The sequence below is a fragment of the Microcaecilia unicolor genome, chromosome 5, assembly GCF_901765095.1.
Source record: "Microcaecilia unicolor chromosome 5, aMicUni1.1, whole genome shotgun sequence".
NCBI classification, from domain to species: Eukaryota; Metazoa; Chordata; class Amphibia; order Gymnophiona; family Siphonopidae; genus Microcaecilia; species Microcaecilia unicolor.
This window is the reverse complement of record NC_044035.1, coordinates 162,251,118-162,273,689: the sequence shown is the minus strand read 5'-3', so window position 1 is coordinate 162,273,689 and position 22,572 is coordinate 162,251,118. Positions and strand designations below refer to the sequence as shown.

The 22,572-nt window shown below is 46.4% G+C and overlaps 1 protein-coding gene across 3 annotated transcripts in view; it reads left to right on the top strand.

Annotated features, from left to right (window-relative positions):
* Positions 1–22,572, top strand: part of COL13A1 (collagen type XIII alpha 1 chain) — a 1,024,165-nt gene that overhangs the window by 993,387 nt on the left and 8,206 nt on the right. For 2 of the 3 annotated variants that reach the window (XM_030203531.1, XM_030203529.1), the window contains 2 exons: positions 18,413–18,451; positions 22,139–22,395. In XM_030203531.1, coding sequence (XP_030059391.1) covers positions 18,413–18,451; positions 22,139–22,141 — 42 coding nt within the window. In that variant the 3' untranslated portion in view covers positions 22,142–22,395. Of the gene's footprint in view, positions 1–18,412; positions 18,452–22,138; positions 22,396–22,572 lie in introns of those variants that run through there. The other variant, XM_030203528.1, reaches the window with a different exon arrangement.

Sequence of the window (22,572 nt, the reverse complement as noted above, 5' to 3'; positions counted from 1 at the left end):
AGTTTGCATACTATGCCGGGCTGCATAGGGGATGTGGTATTGTCCTTGGTTGACAACTTGAGCATTTGGTTTGAGTTCAATCCAGATGGGGATAGCGTTAACGGCCAGTCCTCCGGGGTTCACTTCTGCCCATACACCAGGCACTTCATCCATTATGGCTCGCCTCTGCTGGGAAAAAGGGGTATTCTGGTCGTAACGGCAGCTGCCAGGCCCTACGGTTGGGGGAGCGTGTAGTCTCCATTCTTCCCTTACCGGGCAGATAAGTGTCACTGGCCGATCTTCAAAGCGAGCTTCCACTTCACCCGTGGTCTTGAACTTCAAGGTGGCCTGGAGCTTACAGAGTAGGTCTCGACCAATCAAGGGGACTGGACATCCAGGGATGTGTATGAACTGATGAGACACCATTGTCCCTCCGATCTGGACTTGGCGTTCCTTGAGGAGGGGGGCTGCAAGGGATTTCCCGGAGGCTCCCACAATTGGTATAGTTTCTTTCGTGGCTGGGGCTATGGCGGTGGTGATAACAGATCGTTGGGCCCCCGTGTCTAGTAAGGCCTTCATAGACTCTGTCCCCACCCGAATTTCCACCAGAGGGTCAGTGGGGACTCTGCCCTCCCGGTCTCTTCATGCGGTACTGTCTCGGGTAGCCTCCATAGCCATCTGCCATTCCCTCCGGTCATCCCGTCCTCTATCTCTTCGGCCCCTTCCCCGGCCTCGTCTGGGGGCCCCTGTACGGTCGCCCGTCTCCTCCTCTCTCTGCCGGTCCCATGGTTCATCTTCTCTCGGGCTGTCCCGTATCTCCTCTGGACAATCAGCCCACCAGTGTCCTTCTTGTCGACAATTTGCACACTGGTTCCGTCCTATGGGGGACCGCGTTCCTCTTGTCCTTCTGCCCCTCCCCTTTGGTCTAGACCTCATCCGTTCTTCCAGCACCGTGGCCAACACATCTGCCTTCTCCCTCATCCGCCTGGTCGATTCCTTTCGGGCCTCCGTCTTCTCTTCCTGGTCGCGATATCCGAATACGCGATCCGCTATAGCTTTCAGTTGGCTGAGGCTCATCCCTTCGAACCCCTCCGTTCTCTGTAGCTTTCTTCGTATATCCGGTGCCGACTGGCTAACAAAACTCATAACTACGGTTGGGAGGTTCCTGGGGTCTTCGGGGTTTATCGGGCTGTGCCTTCTAAATGCCTCCATAAGCCGTTCCAGAAAATCCCCCGGACTCTCGTCCTTTTGTTGGACTACACTGTGAATTTTCCCCATATTGGTAACCTTCTGTTTCCCCTTCTTTAAGGCGGCCAGGTACGCCTGCTGGTATCGGCGGATAAGGGTTTGGCCTTCAGCGGTTCGGTAGTCCCACGCAGGAGCAGCGAGGGGCGCCTCCGTCTCTATTAGATTCTGTAAGTTGGCATGGGTGGGGTTCGCATCCCGGACAGCTTGCTCCATATTTTGTTGTAAAAGGCGGCGTTCTTCAGTGGTCAGGATGTGGGCGCTCAACTGCCTAAGGTCTCCCCAAGTCGGATTATAACTGTATATAATGCCTTCCACCAGCTCCACCAACTGCTCGGGTTTCTGGTCGTAGGACGGCCCATGCAATTTCCAGTTATACAGGTCGGCACTTGAGAAGGGAACGTGGCTATAGACTGTTGATTCAATGGGCTGGCCCCCCCCCTTCCGCCGGGTTAGGGGTATAGGTGGTAGATTGTCGAACTGGGAATAGGTTAGTGGCTCCCTCTTTCCTGCTCGAAGGGAGGGCATTGCGCGGACTCGATTGGGGGAACCGAGTAATGTTCTTCACAACCCGTTTACTCTTCCGTATGGTTGCGGGGCCCGGTGATTCAGGTGAGTCTGGACGGGACGTCTCTCCGGCCTCCGACTCTGACCCGGAAGCATCAGCGTTATCCGGGCCCTCCTCCAGGCTCGCGATGTCGGGGTATATCGGGGCATACGGCGGTGGCGCGATGTCGTCTTCGTATGCTTCCGCCGTAGCAAGTATCGGGGCCTTCGGAGGCTTCTTTTTGGGCAAACCCTGAACTTTCCCTAGGGTTTCCTTTGGGGGTTTCATTCTAGAAAGTGTGTTGGTCGTACTGGGCGTAGCTCCTACCTTACCAATGGTAGCAGGGGGCGTGGTCTCAGTGGCTTCAGCGCTAGGGGCGGTAGGCCGTATGGGGGCGGGCCCTGCGGCCTTCTGAACGGCAGCGGTTGCCGAGCTTTGGAGAGCGAAGGCATGGGTCGGCAGGGCCTTAAGTTTAGTTTTCCGGCCCTTTCTCTGCTTTACCACCATGAGGGCGGCCTTTTCTACCTTCCGTTGGGCTCAAGCCGGCGGGTCCCGGACTACATCCAACCACGCTTCTATGTATGGGATGTCCTCGGGACAGCCTGGGTTTCCCTCAACTATAACAATATTCATGACCGCCGCCACTTTTTCATACTCGAATGACCCTCCCGGGGGCCATCCGGCAATTCCTAGCCCTGGCCACATAAATTGACATCTCTGTATCATCCCGGCCCTGCTACATTTATCTTGGTCGAACACTTCGCTAAAGTGTTCCGTCATTAAGTCTAACGGTGAAGACCCACCCCCGCCCATCCTAACCTGAGTGCCAAAGGACAGGTGACGGACAAAGGGGGAAGGGGCGGTGGAGGAGTAAGGGGTCTCGTTCCACCAGACACAAAAGGGTCAACACTCGGCCTGACCAGGACGCGGTCGCCCGGCCTGGAACTGCAAGCCCATTCACACACTTTCATACGCCACAAGAAACCCTCCCGTTCGCCGGGACCTAGTCGTATACCAATAGTCCGTATTAGTCACTGGCTAAAAGAGGGTGATCACGCCTCTTCTTCGGTCCTTACTGGGCCGGTCACTACGTAGAGTATACTCGCCTGTCCGCCGGGGTCGCAGGCTGCGCCGTCGTACGCTTCTTTCTGAAATAGAAAAGGTGCCTTGCCGGAACCACACAGCCCCCTCTACAGTCAGGCGGAGTTGATCGACCCTCCTCCGGGAGATGGACGCTGAAATCAGCGGTGGCCACTCACCAGCTTCTCGGGTGGGGATCGATAACCTGACCCGACCACAGTGGGGGAGGGGAAGAATATAATCCGATTCCCCTTTCTACTTCTGTCCCATCTGGGTCGCCAATGAAACAGGTGGGAAATCAGGAGACGAAAGGCAAACTTTGGTTCCAAACAGGGCAACTTTATTGCTAGCAAGTGAACAGCACCGAGTAGTCTCGGGACACTGTGTGTCATACATCATCTGACACTTACATTTATACTTCCCTACTGGGCCTGCGCATTTGGCCCCTTACACATCACAACTGGCATGCGCAGTAAACTTTGTAGTTCTTACAGTACAAAATTGTAGTCCCAGTACATACTCACGTCATAACACTGAAATGATACTGGCAAGAAAAACGAAACTTAGCAGCTTATTCTTCACACACACACAATGCTCCTGTCTAGCACAGGAGATAAGGTTCGGCTCAGGAATGCAGGGGGTGTCAGCACCCTCCAAGGTCGCGTTACTACATGCAAGCTGGTCTTGTATAGGCCTTGCAAACTACTGTTACAAACTATATGTCTAATAGTCCTGCATTCTGTCCTTACATTAGTAAACAACAATCTTCTTTCGTTAGTAAACAGTAAAACTGGATAAGGCACAAATGTCCAGTGCAGTAATAAGGTGTGGCTAAACAGCCAAAAGCAGAGGTAGAGTGCATAAGTCCATCAGTAGGCACAAAACATGAGGTTGTCCTGTTGTTCAGCAGTATTAGGGTAGTATTCGGCGTTCCACTCCTTCAGTGGGACAATGTGGGGTATGAATGTATTAAATAAATAAAATAAACGTGGACAAAAGTGAGCTGGTTGATGTAGTATATCTAGATTTTCAGAAAGCTTTTGATAAAGTTCCTTATGAGAAACTCCTGAGAAAATTAAAGGATCATGGGATAGGAGGCACGGTTCTGGTGTGGATTAGGAATTAGTTATTGGACAGAAAACAGAGGTTAGGTTTAAATGGTCATTTCTCTCAATGGAGGCAAGTGAACAGTGGAGTGCTGCAGGGATCTGTACTGGGTCCGGTGCTATTTAACATATTTATAAATAATATGGAAATCGGAACGATGAGTGAGGTGATTAAGTTTGCAGATGATAGAAAACTATTCAAGGTTGTTAAAACACGAGCGGATTGTGAAATATTGCAGGAAGACCTTAGGAAAGTGGAAGACTGGGTATCCAAATGGCAGATGAAATTTAATGTGGACAAATGCAAGGTGATGCACATTGGAAATAATAATCCGAATCATAGTTACCTGATGCCAGGGTCCACCTTGGCAGTCAGCTCTCAAGAAAAAGATCTAGGAGTCATAAGTATTGCCATACTGGGACAGACCAAAGGTCCATCAAGTCATTGTAGATAATACGCTGAAGTCTGCTCAGTGTGCAGTGGCAGCCAAAAAAGCAAACAGGCATAGGCGGTCGGTGGCCCAACTGTTTGGGGAGGCTAAAGGGGGCGGGGTTAGGAGTGGGGCCAGGGGTGGAGCTTAAATCCAGAATTGTCTGATAACACACAGAAAAAAAATGAAAATAAAAGTCACAATTAATACCTTTTATTAAATTTAGATATTAGATATGTAACATATGTCAAAGAATAAAGTGGTTGCTCAAAGCATATACTAACCACAATCGCTCAACTGCAAAACATTATGCACAACTTTGTGCAAAAACACACTCAGAACCTTACTGTACCATAAATATTACACTGGGCAGAACCTAATACACCAATATACCACCTATATGGAAAATGCAGACCGTCAACAATATGAAACAAGGGATCATATCATCACAATTCTTATGTAGAGCCACAAAACACCCTAATTCATGTTTAATGTGGGATAAAATGCCATAAATAAGTAAATAAATATAAACTTCCTAACCCCTGACCCAAATTAACTTTCTACTTCCTGCGACACAGCGAAATATGGACCGTACTAGACTTCTATCACCACCCCCTCTTTATTTCTTTGTTGCTTTATACTTATGTTTCTTACATGCTATTACTATACTATGTATTTGTATTATTGAACCGGAGCCTACTTCTTCGGTATTGTGTAAGCCACATTCAGCCTGCAACTAAGTGGGAAAATGTGGGATATAAATGTGTTAAATAAATAAAAATAAAGTTTTAAGAATATACAGTCAAAGTTTCAAATATGAGATATTAAACGTTCAACAGAGTTTTGAGCAATTTGCAAAGCTTTCAGTAACATAGCAGATGATGGCAGATAAAGACCTGTATGATCCATGCAATCTGCCCAACAAGATAAACTCATAGCATAAGGTGCATATCACATATGCATACTCAATCTTCAGGATATAGACAGAAGGCCAACAAGCAATACACTGCAGTAGTCACAATGTGGAAGAACAACAAAACTGTAAAATTCTACAAAAATTCTCAAGACAGTATTCTGCAAAGCAGACGTAGCTTTAAAAAAAACAAAACATTTTTAATAGTATGTTTTTAAACGACCTTGGAAACACAGAGAAATCAATCAGAACACCAAGGTACTGAATTTCAAAAAAGAATCAGTACTGAACATTCTTCTAGCAAAAAAAAAACTAACTAGAAAAACAAGTCAGATTTAGTTCGTGACAGAAAAAGAGCCTGGGGTTTTTTTTTTGTTTTTTTTAGCAACATTAAGTTAAAACCTATCAGCAGCCATCCATTGAATTCCCAATTTTGCTCTGCTATGCACACCATCCTTTTCCTGAACAAAAAGTTGCATATTATAAACATCAGACAATATGATCCCAGGTACCTGCCTGTGATGTGTGAATGTCTTATCTCAAGTTAGCTATGGAGGAGCACCTGAGCCCTTCACACTACGATCCAGAGATAAGAACTAGTCACATGCGTCCTGGACTCTCCCAACTGCCCAGCAGCACCCGAAATGTTCACACGCTCTCGGGGACCGTCACCCCCCCCCCCCCCCCCCCCCCCCCCGTGATCTGTCATCTCTCCCCGATCCAGCAGCACGTCTCCCCCTCCCCCATCAATCCTACCTTCCAGCTCTCTCTCTCCTGAGGTGGGTTCCCCCCGCCACTGACGCCATCCACCGCACTCCTTCTCCATGCAGCATGGGAGCGAGCAGCGAGGAGGCTGACTGACTGGCTGCCTGAGGGCGAGGGGGCGAGGCACAGGACCGCGGAGCGCCAGTGAGAGCCCCGAGCGGGCGGAACTACTGCAATCAGCTGATCGCGTCGTCGGTGAGTCTGTCGGAGCCCCAGGCGGGCGGAACTGGGTCGCGTGTGTCGGTGTCGTCGCGGGGGGGGGGGTGTGTGTGCCACGTGAAACTAGTGACGTCATCAGGCGCCGCCTCCGATCGTTCGGCTTGGGGAGGCTTAGCCTCCCCAAGCCTCTTATACCAGGCACCTATGCACAGGATTCTAGGAATGTTTAGGAAAGGGATGGTGAATAAGACCGAAAATATTATAATGCCTTTGTATTGCTCCATGATGCGTCCACACCTTGAGTATTATGTTAAGTTCTGGTCGCTGTATCTCAAAAAAGATGTAGCAGAATTAGAAAAGGTTCAAAGAAGAGTGACCAAAATGATAAAGGGGATGGAACTCCTTTTGTATGAGGAAAGGCTAAAGAGGTCAGGGCTCTACAGCTCAGAAAAAAAGACAGATGAGGGGAGATATTGAGGTCTACAAAATCTGAGTGATGTAGAACAAGTAGAAGTAAATCTATTTTTTACTCTTTCCAAAAGTACAAAGACTAGGGAACACTCAAGGAAGTTATATGGAAATACTTTAAAAACAAACAGGAGGAAATATTTTGTCACTCAACGAATAGTTAAGCTCTGGAACTCTTTGCTGGAGGATGTAGTAACAGCGGTTAGAGTATCTGGGTTTAAAAAAGGTTTGGACAAATTTCTGAAGGAAAAGTCCATAGTCTGCTATTGAAACAGACATGGGAAGCAACTGCTTTCCCTGGCATTTGTGGCATGGAGTGTTGCCACGATTTGGGTTTCTGCCAGGTACTTGTGACCTGACTTGGCCACTGTTTGGAAAACAGGATAGTGGGCTAGATGGACCATTGGTCTGACCCAGTATGGCTACTCATGGTCTTATAAACTACGCCTAAAGTTAGGCACGGTTTATAGAATACGCCTAGCAACCGTGCCTGCGCCTAACTCTAGGCACGTCCATATACACAAAGTAGACCTTGATGTAAATACCAGCGCCTAAGTTAGGTGTGAAGCAGCTACCGTATTTTTCGGACTATAAGACGCACTGGACCATAAGACGCACCTAGATTTTAGAGGAGGGAAATAGGAAAAAAAAATTTCCCTTTTTCCCTCCTCTAAAACCCCTAGGTGCTCCGGTGCGTCTTGTCCGAGTTCGAGATCGCCCTCCCCTACTCACGTCACGCGATGTTCCCTGGTGGTCTAGTGACGTTGGGGCAGGAAAGAGCCCCCTCTTTCCTGCCCAGCACACTGCTCTCTGTCCTCTTGTATGCTGCCTGACGGTCTCGGCGAGATTCAAAATGGCCGCCGAGACTTCAATTCTCGGCGGCCATTTTGAATCTCGCCGAGACCGTCAGGCAGCATACAGGAGGACGGAGAGCAGCGCGCTGGGCAGGAAAGAGGGGGCTCTTTCCTGCCCCAACGTCACTAGACCACCAGGGAACATCGCGTGACGTGAGTAGGGGAGGGCGATCCCGAACTCGGACCTCGCTACCTTCGGACTATAAGACGCACCCCCCATTTTCCTCCCAAATTTGGGGGGAAAAAAGTGCGTCTTATAGTCCGAAAAATACGGTATATTCTTTAGGCCTGCATGTAGATTTTTGGAACACCCATGGTCTGCCCATTCCACGACCATAGCTATGCCCCCATTTGGCAGTAGGCATTAGAATTTATACGCAGCACTGTATAGAATACGCTTAGCAAGTTGTGTGCATAAATTCTAATTAATGTCAATTAGTATCAATAATTGTTAAGTGGCAATTATCAGCCCTGGTTGGCTTGTTAAGGAATTAAATTGTGCATGCAAATCCTGAATATGACCAGATTTGCGTGCACAATTTTGGTCGCGTTGTATAGAATCTGCGGGAAAATGTGCGCTAAGCTAGTATTCTATAAAGGCTGCTCCTCGCAGAACGGCCTTTAATTAACAATTAGCAAAGATCATCCCGGCACCAAACTTTGAGCGTCCTATGCAGAATTCCTTAGTTTGGGTCTACTTCCTAAATAAGATGGTTCACCCTCAGCACGTGCTGCTTCTCCTGTAGCTGATGCCTACTCTTCACAGTACATTTGAAATATTCCACTTTTCCTCCACCTCTCTGTCAGATCCCCAACTTGTGCCCCAGCCCAAGGGTATCCCTCACTGCCAAGTCCATCAAATGGGCAATGCATCAGATTCCAGACTCCCTTGTAACACCTGCCACCCCCTGCCCTGATAATGTTGCTTCTGCCATCTGTAATAGAGAAACAGTAATATTCCTGTTTCTCTGGCCTAGCCAACCTTTCATCATCTCCATAATTACCTCCAAAACGTGGGCCAAGATATGGCTTTAGTCCATCATCTGGGCATATAGCATGGCCCATCTGTACCTGGCTGGTGACCCCCTCTAGATCTGTCTATTTCTGCCTTGCCCAGCTGCCACTAGTTCTATTCCAGTGAGAAGTAGGTATACATTCTGTCTGGTCTGTCATTAAAAGAATACTATTCCCTTTGCCTTGACCAGCTGACACTGAATATACGAGGTAGGGATCATAGGAGGCATTTTATAATTTGGGGTTAACTACTGCAATAGTCGTTTGTGGCTAACATTTTCCACCACTTGAGAGAGCTGGTTATCCAGCTTACAGCTGAAAGCCTCAAATGTACATTATGCAGCAGGACAACACTGACTGCAAAGAAATAGTGACAAGCAGGAAAAAAGTACCATTTCTGTGAATACCTTTTTAAAATCTTTTTTACTGTCTCTGAAGTTTGGGGAGCAAGGAGCTTCAGAAAATGCTGTTGAACTGTTGGAAAGGAGACATCTTTTTTGGTTGCAGGTCCTCTGTCTTGGAATAAACTTTGCTTGAGGTATTTATGTGAGATTACAGCCCTTCAGAAACAGTTCAAGTTGCTTTTTTTTTTATACAGGCCTCTGTTGTATAAATGCAGAGTTTATTTTATGTTGCTGGCAGTTGTTTTAATGGCATGTCTAGTAGGTATATTTTGTTTTATGTTTGTGTTTATTTTATGAATATGAATGTTTTTATTCTACTCTGTGTAGGTTGCAAGTGGATAAAAAAATGAATTTATAAATAAATCTTTCACACAAGCGAATACAAAATAGTGTTTGTCGCAGCACCCACGACGCCCCTGTTTCTGCATAGCTGTTAATGGTCTTGAGTGTCCAAATTAGACAAAATAAATATTTTGTTGTCATCTTCATTTAATTTAATTGTATTGCATTTTTCATTTCATTCTGAAACATTGTGATGGTTGTTTTTTATAGTGATATAAGATGTTCCATGCATTATTCATATACAAACCTTCTACATTCCCTACAACACAATCTGTACAGTTTTTTATTTATTGTATTTATTTCTCAGACTTGATACGCCACAAATAGATCCAAACAGGTGACTAAGTGGTTAACAAAACAAAGTATAACAGTGCTGATGAATGAGAAATAGGGGAAGGGGAGGGTCAAAGCCAGAACGAAAAGGAGATGACAGGGGGGGCAGTCACCTTTCAATCCTCACACTCCCCATCCACACACACACACCTCTCACCCTCCCTAAAAACAACTTAGGATTGTGAGCCCACTAGGGACTGAGAAAGTACCTGTATATAATATGTAAACTGTCCAGGATTCCAACAATACATATACCCCACAATGTACAGTAAGAAAATGTGAAAATCCAGCACCTTAGGGTTTATGGGAGGAAAAAGCCTCAACTGGTGGAGAAACAATAGCATCCCAGCTCGTCATTGCTGTCCGGCAGCAATGTCGAGCTGGGATGCTATCGTTTCTCCGCCACCCGTTTATTTATTTATTTATGGTTCGTTTGTATCCCACATTTTCCCACACATGTAGGCACAATGTGGCTTACAGAAAATTAGGAAAATCACAAATTAAGAAAAGATAGTTAAAGGAAAGACCAGGGAAGCAGTAGCTAACAATGGTGAACTAAGCAGGGTGGGGGAGTATGAAGGGTATATTAATCAACAGAGTAACTAGGGGAGTACGTTTTAACAAAGAAGTAAGTCTTTAGCAATTATTTGAAAAGGAAATGGACCATAAATGCAAATGGACCATATCCTTTTCAAACAATTGCTAAAGACTTACTTCTTTGTTAAAACGTACTCCCCTAGTTACTCTGCTGATTAATATACCCTTCATACTCCCCCACCCTGCTTAGTTCAGGGTGGGGGAGTATGAAGTGTAGTTGGAGATATGACCGCGCTGCAGGCGTGGCATTCCTTGGCGAAAGATCAATCAAGTTGAGCATATAGTCCCGAGCATGGCCATAGATGATTTTGTGGGTTAAAGAGCAGATTTTAAAAATAATACGCTCCTTTACAGGTAGCCAATGCAAGTTGTAGCGCAGAGGCTGAGCATGTGCAAATCGGGGTTTACCCAGAATCAGTCTCGCAGCTATGTTCTGGACTGTCTGGAACTTTCTCAATAAGGGACCTTGCAGCCCGCATAAATCCCGCTGCAATAATCTAGGTGGGATAGGACTTACCAAGGCACAGCTCTCCGGTAAGGAAATATCTTATGCGCTGGAGCCTCCACATAGCATTAAGCATTCTTTTAGAGACCAATTGCACATGGTTGTCTAACTGTAGGTGCATGTCCAGATTCACTCCTAAAAGCTGCAGATTGTTGGAGATTGGAAGAACATAATCCTTAACGGGAAGCGTTGTATCGGTTATTTTGTTATAGGGGGCGAGAGTATGAGATACTTATATTTTCGATGACAGTTTTTCCAAGCTCCTAGTGCTAGATCTGTTTTCTGTTTACGCCAAGCTCTTTCAAGTTTTCTAGTCTCCATTTTTAGGGTTTTAAGAGTAGCAGAGTACCATGGAGTCGAGCTGCGGATATAAGAAGTTTTAAGTTGTAAAGGCGCAATAAAATCTAGCACGGCTTTGCATTTATCATCCCAGTCAGTAAGGTAATGGGGTGAGTTTGTGTGCAACTCCCCATCACTACTATGAAAAGTCTCCCAGAATAGACGGGGGGTCAATGATACCTCTAGAATAATACATGTGAATCTTGTGAGGCTGGGGGAATCCTGAGGTTAGCCAACGTAAGGTGAATTGTAATTTATAATGATCAGACCCGGTAGTTTTAAACCACCCTCACGGAAATAGGAAGTTATATCAGAGGAGGGCAGAACACAGTCAAAGAAGGCCCGATGAAGTGATCCGCTTCTTTCACAGGCAGAGGCACGCTCACTGCACGCTAGAGCTGCGCCGCCGAGTCAGCGATTTTTAAACTACAGCGGGTTGGGGGGGCTGTCGAAGGAGCTGACTGCGGTGCCAGCAGCCTTTCGGTCAGACGCAGCGAGAGCGGAGCACCCCCCCCTCGCTCTTACACCTGGCCAGGGCACCGCCGATTCAGCGATTTTTAAACTGCAGCGCAGCCGGTCGGGTGGCAGAGAGAAGGGAGCTGACGGTAGGCAGGTGGGGACTGGGTTGGGGGTCTCAAATTGGAGAAGGGGACTGGGTCGGGGGGGCTCAGATGGGAGACAGGGGCTGGAGCTGGAACTGGGGTCTGAGAAGGGGGCAGGAGGGAGAATGGGGCCATACCTGGGACAGGGGCAGGTGGGACAATGAGTCTGGGGCTGAAAAGGAGGGCAGGTGAGAGAATGGGGCTGGAGCTGAAAAGGGGGGCCCTAATGCAAGGCAGGTGGATTAAGGGGACTGGAACTGGGGGCTGAAAAGGAGGGTAGGTGGGATAAGGGGGCTAGTACTGGAACTGGGGGCTGAAAATGGGCAGGGGATGAAACTGTGGGGACTGGTGGGAGAAAAGGGCTGGGGCTGAAACTGGGGACTGGTGGGATAGTGGGGCTGGAACTGGGGCCTGAAAAGGAGGGGGCAGGTGGGAGACATGGGCTGGGGCTGGAACTAGGGACAGGTGGGATAATGGGGCTGGAACTGGGGGCTGAAAAGAGGGGACAGAGAGAGAGAGAGAGGGGGGACAGATCCTGGATGGAAGGGGGAGATAGAGGGAGGGCAGATCCTGGATGGATGGGAGAGGGAGGGCAAATGGTGGATCGAAGAGGCAGAGAGAAAGGGCTGACAATGGATGGAAGGGGGAGAGAGAGAGGGCAGACGGGCAGATGGTGGATGGAAGGGGCAGAGATAGAGGGCAGACGCTAGATGGAAGGGAGAGAGAGGGCAGATAGTGGTTGGAAGGGGCAGAGGGAGAGAGAGGACAGATGGTAGATGGAGGGGACAGGGGAGAGAGGGCAGACAGTAGATGGCAGAGAGAGAGAGAGAAGGTAGACACTGGACGGTAGGAAGAGAGCAAAGACATACTGGACGGCAGGGAGACAGTGAAACGAAGATGAGGAAAGCAGAAACCAGAGACAACAAACTGTAAATAAAATATTTTTTCTTTTTTTGCTTTAGGTTAAAGTAGTATTGTAGCTATGTTAATAAATGTTTATAAATAGAACATGGAAATAAGGTAATCTTTTATTGGACTAATTTTAATACATTTTTACTAACTTTCGGAGAACAAAACCCCCTTCCTCAGGTCAGGATAGGATACTGTAACAGCAGTATACTGTATTGACCTGAGGAAGGAGGTTTTGGCCTCTGAAAGCTAAATGTATTAGTCCAATAAAATTTTATTTTCTATATTTGTTTAATTTCTATTTGTTAATTTGTAAAGTAGTTATTGGTATTAGTTTTTTTCAAATTTACATTTGCTATCTTTATATTTTACACAGTACTAGGGGACATTTTCTGTTTCTGTATGTTGCATTGTATGCAGAATCTGGCATCTTGGGGGTTCAGTTTAATTTTTGTTTAAATAGAAAGATTATGATTACTTATTCTATAGTGGATTAGGGTGGGTCTGTGAAAAAGACAGGGCTTTTGTTGGTATTGATTGCAGGATTGACGATCTGTACTGTTCTATCTGGTTTCATTTTACAATAGGTGAATTGATGTTCTAGTGCTCACAGTTGTGTTTAAGGTGCTTTCCTTTTCCTTGTGTGACTCATAGAAATTACTGCTTATGGTATGGTAGAATTGCTCCATAGGTCCCGAGTGTTTTGTATGCTCGGTATGCCTAGTACAGGATTTTGGAGGGGGGTGTAGCCAGGTGCAGCAAGTATCTAATGCATCAGATTCCCCTGTAGCCCCTGTCACCCACTGCCCTGATAATGTTTCACTTTCACTAACTACACCCTCTTCAAAAGACATTACATGATGTGATACCCGCAAGTGAGCCTTCTCCAGAGTAGCCCCCACACTCTGGAATGCATTGCCTGAAAGGCTCCACTTAACACAAGACTATCTCTACTTCAGGAAGCAGGTGAATGCTTGGCTCTTCAACTAAGACCTTTAATGGAAGAAGTAACTAACTTGTTAGTCTCACTCATACACACAAGGATTGACTCGGGCTGCACATACTGCAGCGGGACATGTTTATCCACTCCTACCCTAGCTGAGATCATATTTAACCATCTCTCTGACCTTATGTGCAACTTTCTTCAAATCAATCACCTTACTTTCTAATTCTTCCTACTTTCTTACTCATCTATATGTTACAACTTTGCCTTACCCCTCACTACCAATTATAATGTTATAGTACATATTGTGTTGTCATTGCAAGTAGTATATACCATGCCATACTTTGTATTGTTGTTCGAATATTTTTACTGCTCTAAGAGGCAGATGCAGCAACCAAACGTAAAAAAATCAAAATCGTTAAAGTCCCTAACGATTTTTAAAAAACGAAGAATGCACCAAAAAAAAAAGTCACACATGCTCAGATCGGTATTGAAACGTACAATGTATCAAAGAATCACAATACACATCGGTAATCGGCCCCTAAATCATGCGCAGAGCAGCCAAGCGTTTTGCTGGCTGCTCTGCGCATGCTGCAAACGTAAAAACAAACAAAAAAAAAAGCCACAACACATACACGTGGCTACCCGGTCAGCAAAATCCCAAAAACAAAGGATCAGGAGGGGGCAAGGGCGCTCGTCCGAGGCGTCCTGTATGGACGGCCTTGCCCCCCCCCCCCCCCCCCCCCCCCGCTGCTCCCCACTTTCCGCTGCTTTCCCACCCACCACGAAAAAGCAAAATGCTAGCTGCCCCGGTCCCCCTCCCTTCCTGTTCTTGTGTTCTGCAGAGCTAACTCCGCCTCCCGTCATTCTTCCGCCCCGCCCCCGCTGCCCCCCCTGAGGTCGACTACGCCGCTTCCCCCCTCCACAGAGACCCCCCTCCCTATTAACGACCCGAGCAGCGCCTCTCACCTCTTTCTGAAGCGCTGCACGGGCAGGAAGATCTGTTGTGTTGGTTGTAGTGTCTCCATGACGTCTCTTCTTCCCTGGCCTAGGCCCCGCCTCCTTCTGACGTAAATAACCTACGTCAGAAGGAGGCGGGGCCTAGGCCAGGGAAGAAGAGACGTCATGGAGACTCTACAACCAACACAACAGATCTTCCTGCCCGTGCAGCGCTTCAGAAAGAGGTGAGAGGCGCTGCTCGGGTCGTTAATAGGGAGGGGGGTCTCTGTGGAGGGGGGGAGCGGCGTAGTCGACCTCAGGGGGGCAGTGGGGGCGGGGCACGGGGCGGAAGAATGACGGGAGGCGGAGTTAGCTCTGCAGAACACAAGAACAGGAAGGAAGGGGGACCGGGGCTGCTAGAATTTTGCTTTTTCGGGGGGGGGGGCGGCAGAAAGTGGGGAGCAGCGGGGGGGCAAGGCCGTCCATACAGGACGCCTCGGACGAGCGCCCTTGCCCCCTCCCGACCCTTTTTAAATTTTTTTTATTTGATGTGTTTTCTGACGTCCTTTGGACCAATCACAGCGCTTTTAGCTCTGCTAATGCGCTGGGATTGGCTCAAAGTTTGTTTATTTTTTCACTTAATGATTTTTCCTGGCACAGAGCTGTCCTAACGAGAGGTCCAGACCTCTCGTTAGATTTCCTGCCTTTTTCCTGCGTAAAGGCAATCGGAAAAGGTTTGTGCATCTCGTTTCAATGGGGTTTTTACACTAATTGCTCATCTCCATTCCGTTTTCGTTAGCTGCTAGCTTCCTCGGTAAAAGCCCTTTGATGCATGCAACGGATCAAATTTTCCTCGTTGGAGGGTCATTAAAGGCTCATTTAGCTTTAGTGCATCTGCCTCTAATTGCCTACTGCTCATTCACCTTGAGTGAATTCCTTCAAAAAGGCGGTAAATAAATCCTAATAAATAAATAAATAAATAAATAAAAATGTTGCTGTAATTTAAAAATACATGGATCAATATTCAAAGCAGTTTAACCAGCCAGAAACAGCTCCTGGCTGGTTAAATCATCTGTTCAAGGCTAACCTCTAATTTTCTGCAGTACTTAAATAGTTAGTGCCGCTGAAAATAACCGGTTAGCACCAAACTGCAAACCAGCTATTTGGGGGGCGTTCCAGGGGCAGAGTTGGCACTTGTCCAGTTAAGTGCCGATATTCAGCACTTAACCAGCTGGGTTAACTGCATAAATAGGACAGCATAAAAGTTAATCCTATCTTTATGTTGTGCCCCATAACCCATGTAGGGGCCCTTTTACTAAGCCTTGTAAGGGCCTACGCGCACCCAGTGTGCGCCAATTCCGAGTTACCACCTGGCTACCATGTGTGCCTGGTGGTAATTTTATTTTTGGCACGCGTCCCCTACGCACGCCAGAAAAATCTTTTAGCGGTAAAAGGCATTCGACATGTGTAGACCATTACTGCCCGGTTAATGCGTGAAACCTTACCGCTAAGCCAATGGCTGGCAGTAACGTCTCAGACCCAAAATAAACACACGTCAATTTTGCCGCACGTCCATTTTTGGTCAAAAGTTTTAAAAGGCATTTTTACAGGTGCACTAAAAAATGGATCTGTGCACGTCTAAAACATGCGCTTACACTACCACAGGCCATTTTTCGTTGCACCATAGTGAAAGGACCCCTAAATGCTGAATATCGGACTTAACCGGCTATGCGTTGGCCGGCCCTGCAAAATTGGATATTCATTGCCAAAGCCCAGACAGGGCCCAGCATTGAATATCTGGGAATAACATCGGCAGTTGTCAACAAAAAGCTGAGTGCCGCCGGCTGAATATCGACCCCACAGGAATATTCCTGTTTCTCTGGCCTAGCCAGCCCTCCATCATCTTCTTAATCATTGTTCAGTGGCATTTACTGTACATAAAAGGGGAATTCAACAACAGTGCATCTGCACTAATGTATACCTTGGATGCATAACAGCAGAGAAAATTAGCACTCATGCACGTAAGCACCCTAAGCACTATTCTTAAAGCACACAATTGCAAGGAGGTGTACATGTGGATGAAGCATTAGTAGGAAGCAGTAAGGAGCAGATCGCACGTCAAGATAGAATAAGTTGTTTTTTTTCAGCACAAGAGATCTCATACAGTATAATGCCCGACATGCACCACGTTTTACCCCAGGAAGGGCTGCATCAGGTGAAACTGTAGATATAACAATATTAAACCATACATAAATTAAACAATCCAAATAAAAAAACTTATAAGATATTTATAAAGGCACATACTCGCAGAAAATCCCTTAGAGGCCCTTTTACAACACTGTGGTACTGCTACCGTGGCGTTGGTGCGAGCCAATCAGGCATAGTGCCTGCCCCCTCCGCGTGCCATTTCCAACACACCTTTTTTTTTTAATGTTCTGTGCTGGGGCTTACCTGGCAGTAATCGGGCAGTGCAGCGTTCTACACAATTAGCACTGGGTTAGCACGGGAGCCATTACTGCCCCCTAAATAGATGGCAGTAAGGGCTCCCTCGGGAAATGGAAACGCCTTTTAGCTGTTGTGGTAAATGGGGGCCTTGGTATGTGGCAAACCTGTGCACCGATGCCTCCACAGGCCCCCTTTTACTGAGGCATGGTAAAAGGGGCCCTTAGTCACATAAAAACCTTCAAGGAAATTCAAAAAAAGGCTAGAAGGAAAACATTTCATCTTGACATGTGATCTGCTTCTTTCTGCTCCCTGTGTGCTGTCTGCAGACCAACTCTCTCCTGTGCTGTTTTTTTACCTCCTGGAGCATGGGTAGGATATGGGCATATCCATTAGTGATGTGCATAACTTACAACATACTTTAAGCTATGCATGCCCTTGCTGCATTTAGGTGCTCACAGTTACACCAGGTCTATGGCTAGTGTATTTGCAGGCATCTAAGTGTAAGTCATGCTGATGCCCAATTATGCTAGGTTCTGTAATGGAATCTGAGTGCCTAAATGCAGGAGCCGACTTATAGAATTGCCCCAATAACATTGCTGAATATACAAATAATTTTAAATGTGTAAAAGGCATTTCTGATTATTCTGTAGACAACAGTGACGTAGCTACGTGGAGCCTGGGCCCCCGTAGATTTGGCCTTGGATCCCCCGGCCAACGACCCTCTCAACCCCCCCCTCCCGCCACCAACCCTCCCCCACCGCTGCCGTCGGCTACCTTTGCTGGCGGGGGACCCCAATCCCCACCAGCCGAGGTCCTTCTGGCGCAAGGCTTCATTCTGTTTCTGTGAGTACAACGTGCAGGACATCAGACTCACAGAAACAGAACAAAGCCTTGCGCCAGAAGAAGAGGACCTCGGCTGGCGGGGGTTGGTGGTGGTGGTGGTGGCGGCAGCGGGGGGGGGATCAAAAATGGCGGGGGGGGGGGGGTCGGCAGCGCCAGGGGGGGCTAAAATGTGCCCCCTCACCTTGGGCTCTGGACCACCCTCCCGCCAAAGTCTGGCTACACCCCTGGTAGGCATCCCACTGAAAATTGACTTCTTTCCCTTCTCGATCCATGAGAAAATGAAGGTCCTTTGGAAAGATCCAAATGTTGATGTCACAAAGCTTAGATGCCAGATCCTTAGTTATCCCACAAGCTCTCTCTCTTCTAAAAAAACACACATACACATAGGAGCTGACTCTGTGGGTGCTTGAGCAGCCCCAATATTGAGAAAATTCATTGCATTTGTCCAAAGAAGGGTTATTTCCACTGGGCTTAGCACCCCCAATAACTTTGAAAAGTTGGCTCCTATGCACATACACATATCATGATAGCATCCTAGGCCAGTTCCTGTTTGAAATGTTTACAGCAGATATAATAGTTAGCTCTTTCCTGGTAGTCTGCTGAACTTCCTTAGTGCTCTAAAACTTCTTTCACTTCCTCTTCTGTTGCAGGGTGATGATGGCTTACCAGTGCAGGGTTGCTGGAATAAGGTAAGAGAACATTAAGGAAGCTGGTTAGTGTGATACATTAATCATTTATGGTGGTGCATTTTGCAGATTCCTTTTCCCCCCTAACATTGGGAGATGTGTGAAGCATGTAGTTATGTTTGTAGGCCTTGCAATAGACAAAAATTGGCAGGCAGAATGCCAGATGCTTATATCTACTCAACATGTTAGGCAGATAGGTTGACTGATAAGTAAAAGACCAGTTTAGACAGAGTAGTAGATAAATGTCTTGCAGTTTGGTCTTAGGGGAGTTCATAATTGTAACCAACATAAAAATAATAAACAAGGAGCTGCATAAACATTTTATGATACCCAACTTCCTGATTTGATATAAAACTTTGCTTATGCTTATGACTATTAAGCAATGGCAGGGCAGCTTTCAAAATGCACAATATTTTTCAATGACAGGGCAACTTGAAAAATCCATGGCATTACATTGTGCTTTGACCTCTTTAACATTTCAATTTTTCTTCTTTAAAGAAAGTAGGCTTGCTTGGCATGTTCCCATATTTCAAACCACATGATTAAGGACCAAGAGGCACTCACCAAATTCAGATCAACTCAATGATATCACTTGAGATTCCAACTGAACTGTCCAGTTTTCCCATTGGGAATTAAGAAAACAACTAGGGAAAGTATATAGAGACGTGGCTTTGGTAATGCATTGAATATCCGGCATCACTGCCGACTACTGGAGTTAGCCGGGCTAACTCCCACGGTCTGAATATTGGCCCCATAGTGTCTGAGGATCTGAAGGTGATGAAACAATGTCTTGAGTTTGGGGTTTAGGTAGGATTTTTAGCAAAAGAATGGTTGGAAGTGGTTTGAGTGTGGTGTGTGATAAGTGTATTATGTGTGGGAATGGATGGAATTAGTGTGTAATTGGGAGTGTGTGGTATGTATAGTAGTGCATGGGTTATGGGTTTGTATTAGAGTAGAAGTGAGTGGAAGTATGTAATGAGTGTACGGGTGTATGAGAAAGCCATGTGATTCTCCGAGGACAAGCAGGCTGCTCGTTCTCACGAATGGGTGACGTCCACGGCAGCCCCTCCGATCGGAGATCTTCACTAGCAACAGCGTTTGCTAGCCCTCACGTGCGCATGCGCGACCGTCTTCCCGCCCGAATGCGAGCGTGATCACCAGTCTTCTTTTTTCCGCAACTCAGGACAGCTGTTTTCGGTCGGTCTGCGCCCCAAGGAGACCCCTCGCGTCTTTTCATCGCGTTCTTCCGTTCGGAAGTGTCCGGAATTTTCTTTTCCATTGTGTTCGTTTAAAAAAAAATTCCTCTATTTCGAGAATTTTCCCATTAAGTTTTCTTTCGTTGTCGGGCTCTGCCTTTTTAGCCGCCCGTACGGGTTTTTTCTAACTTCAGCAGGATACCCGATGCGACAGTCGGTTCGGGCAGTCGATGCTACAGAATCTGTTCGGAGTTTAGAATCCAACTCCATCCCCCTTGGCCCATTTTTATTCTGTTCCAGGCTGCACTCTCAGTCAGTTGAATAAGTTCAGGTCAATCTCAGTTATGTCCTCGCCGTTGCAAGGCCCAATTGACCAATGTTTGTTGTTTTGAGTGAGCCTGGGGGCTAGGGATACCCCATTCGTGAGAGCAAGCAGCCTGCTTGTCCTCGGAGAAAGCGAAAGCTACATACCTGTAGAAGGTATTCTCCGAGGACAGTAGGCTGATTGTTCTCACCTACCCGCCCGCCTCCCCTTTGGAGTTGTGTCTTGCCTTGTCTTGCTATTTACTGGACTGGCGATCACGCTTGCGTTTGAGCGGGAAGACAGTCGCACATGTGCACTGTGCATGCGCATGCGAGGGCTAGCAAACGCTGTTGCTAGTGAAGATCTCCGATCAGAGGGGCTGCCGTGGACGTCACCCATTCGTGAGAACAATCAGCCTGCTGTCCTCGGAGAATACCTTCTACAGGTATGTAGCTTTCGCTGTGTATGAAGAACTGAGGGGTGTTTGTGTGGCTTTATATATAGATGATTAAACTGGGCCTAGTTAGATTTTTGCAAGATTTTTAACCAGATGTATTTTTTTAAGTGTTATTGGATTGTTTATGGTTTTGATAAATTGAAATCCACCTCAAATCATTTTGTGTTAGAAGTGGGCTATAAACGGCATTCTAAATTACAAATTAAATTAAAAATGGTGGTCAGCCCTCATGACAACGGCAGGAGGTGGAGACATTCAGCGGCATTAGCAAATATGGGGTAATGAGGGAGGGGGCTTTTAGGGTAAGTGGGTAGTTAATTATGTATGGTAGGGTAGGTAGGTAGATGGGTGGGAGAGTGTTAGAAGGAGGCTGGGGGTATTTAGGTGAGTGAATGGGGGGAGGTGGTTGAGAGGGTAAGCAGATTGGTGGAGAGGTCCCAGGACAGAATCATTCTAACATGGAGTCCTGGGGTGGATTGGCAGTGCCAGAGCAGAGGATCTCTGGCTCAGGGGTCCCGTGTCAGAGTCTCTCTGGCTTGGGGGTTCCCAAACTTGGGTTTCCTGGATCTTGGGTTCCTTAATTGCAGGTCCTTTGTCCAGTAGTCCCAAATTTCGGGAGTCCAGGTCTTAGGATGTTATTTAAAAAATGTCTGTTTACTTCTGTTTCACTGAGAAGTGAAGTAAAAGAGAACTTTGTGGGCAATATTCAGCCAGCGGCAGCTGAATTAGACCTGGATATTCAGTTCTGGGTTCTAGCGGAGCATCAGCACTGACTATTCAGGCCTCTGGAACACCTAGAAGTTATCCAGGTATGGCTGATATTCAATGCTGTACTTGCAGAGCTAACCAGGAATAGTAAGGACTGCTGTTTATGCTGTCCAACATGTCCAGTTAACTATGCAGGTATTGGCACCGTGACTGTGTAATTCCCAGCTCTGCCTCCAGACCACCCCCACATTAACCGCAGAGTGCCACAGCAGCCAAAGCAGATATTCAGCAGCACTGTCTGGTTAAATGCAGCTCCTGGACCAGGCAGGAGCTCCCCCTGTCCAGATAAATCACTTTGAATATCAACCCTTTTAAAGTCAGCACACTTTCCTGCATTGGAAATAAATGCATATGCAGGTCTCTTCCATGTGTGTGCAATAGAAAGTGCATTAAACTTGAAGTGATTTTTAGAATGTATTTGTTCAGTGCTAAAACCTAAACTAATTAGGGGAGTAAAATTAGCATTGAAAAATGTGCTCTAAACCTGAATAAAAAGGCATGTTTTTGATATTAGGTTTTCTAATAAGTCCTTTTATGTCAGGTCCCAAGTATGTGATCATTTTAACATCAAAACGTCTTAAGTTCCTGAATTATTCTGTCTGCCATTTTAATAATAAAGTTGCCTAAGTGATTTAGGGGGGAAGTTATCAACCTAGGCTACTGTTAAGTTGCGTTATGTTACCACAAGTCGGGTTATTTTGTGCAGTGAAACTTGTGCTAACATAACATGACTTGTAGTAAAATAAGTGCACTTGACAATAGCCCATGTTGATAACTTCCCTCCTTATTCCCCAACAATTAAATTGTTCCTTCTTCTCTTTTTATAACCTCGTACTGTAAGGTTGAGCATGTTTTCTACCATGCCGTGTACTACAAAAACCCTCTTTTCTTCCCCTATTCTCCTGCACAAAACTCTCACTGGTTTGCATTTTTGAACTAACCTGAGCCTGTGTTTTCTTTTGCAGTGATGGTTCTAACCACGGATTGCTCTCTGTGTTTGTACATAGAATATTTATTTTTATACAGTTTTGCATTTTCACAAATTATCACGTCAACAGCTGCTTATTTTGTGTACAGAAAATACCAATGTTTTTCTCTTTCATGTTGTGTAATTCCGTGTCCATGCTTTGCTACTCTGATGTTGCAGAATACAGCTGTAATAATTGCATGATATTTGTGCACAAGTACTGGAGCTTAATAAATTATTGCACTGAGATGCAAAAAGAAGCAGCTCAGCAAAGAGGTGCTGGTCTGATCCATGAGCTTTACATGTGATTTGCCAAGCCAAGTGTAATCATTATTCTCCCTTCAAAATCATTAATATCAATAGTCAGGACTAGTGGTATATGATGTCTCAAAATATTCAGGGCCAGCTTAACCATTAGGCATGACTAGACAA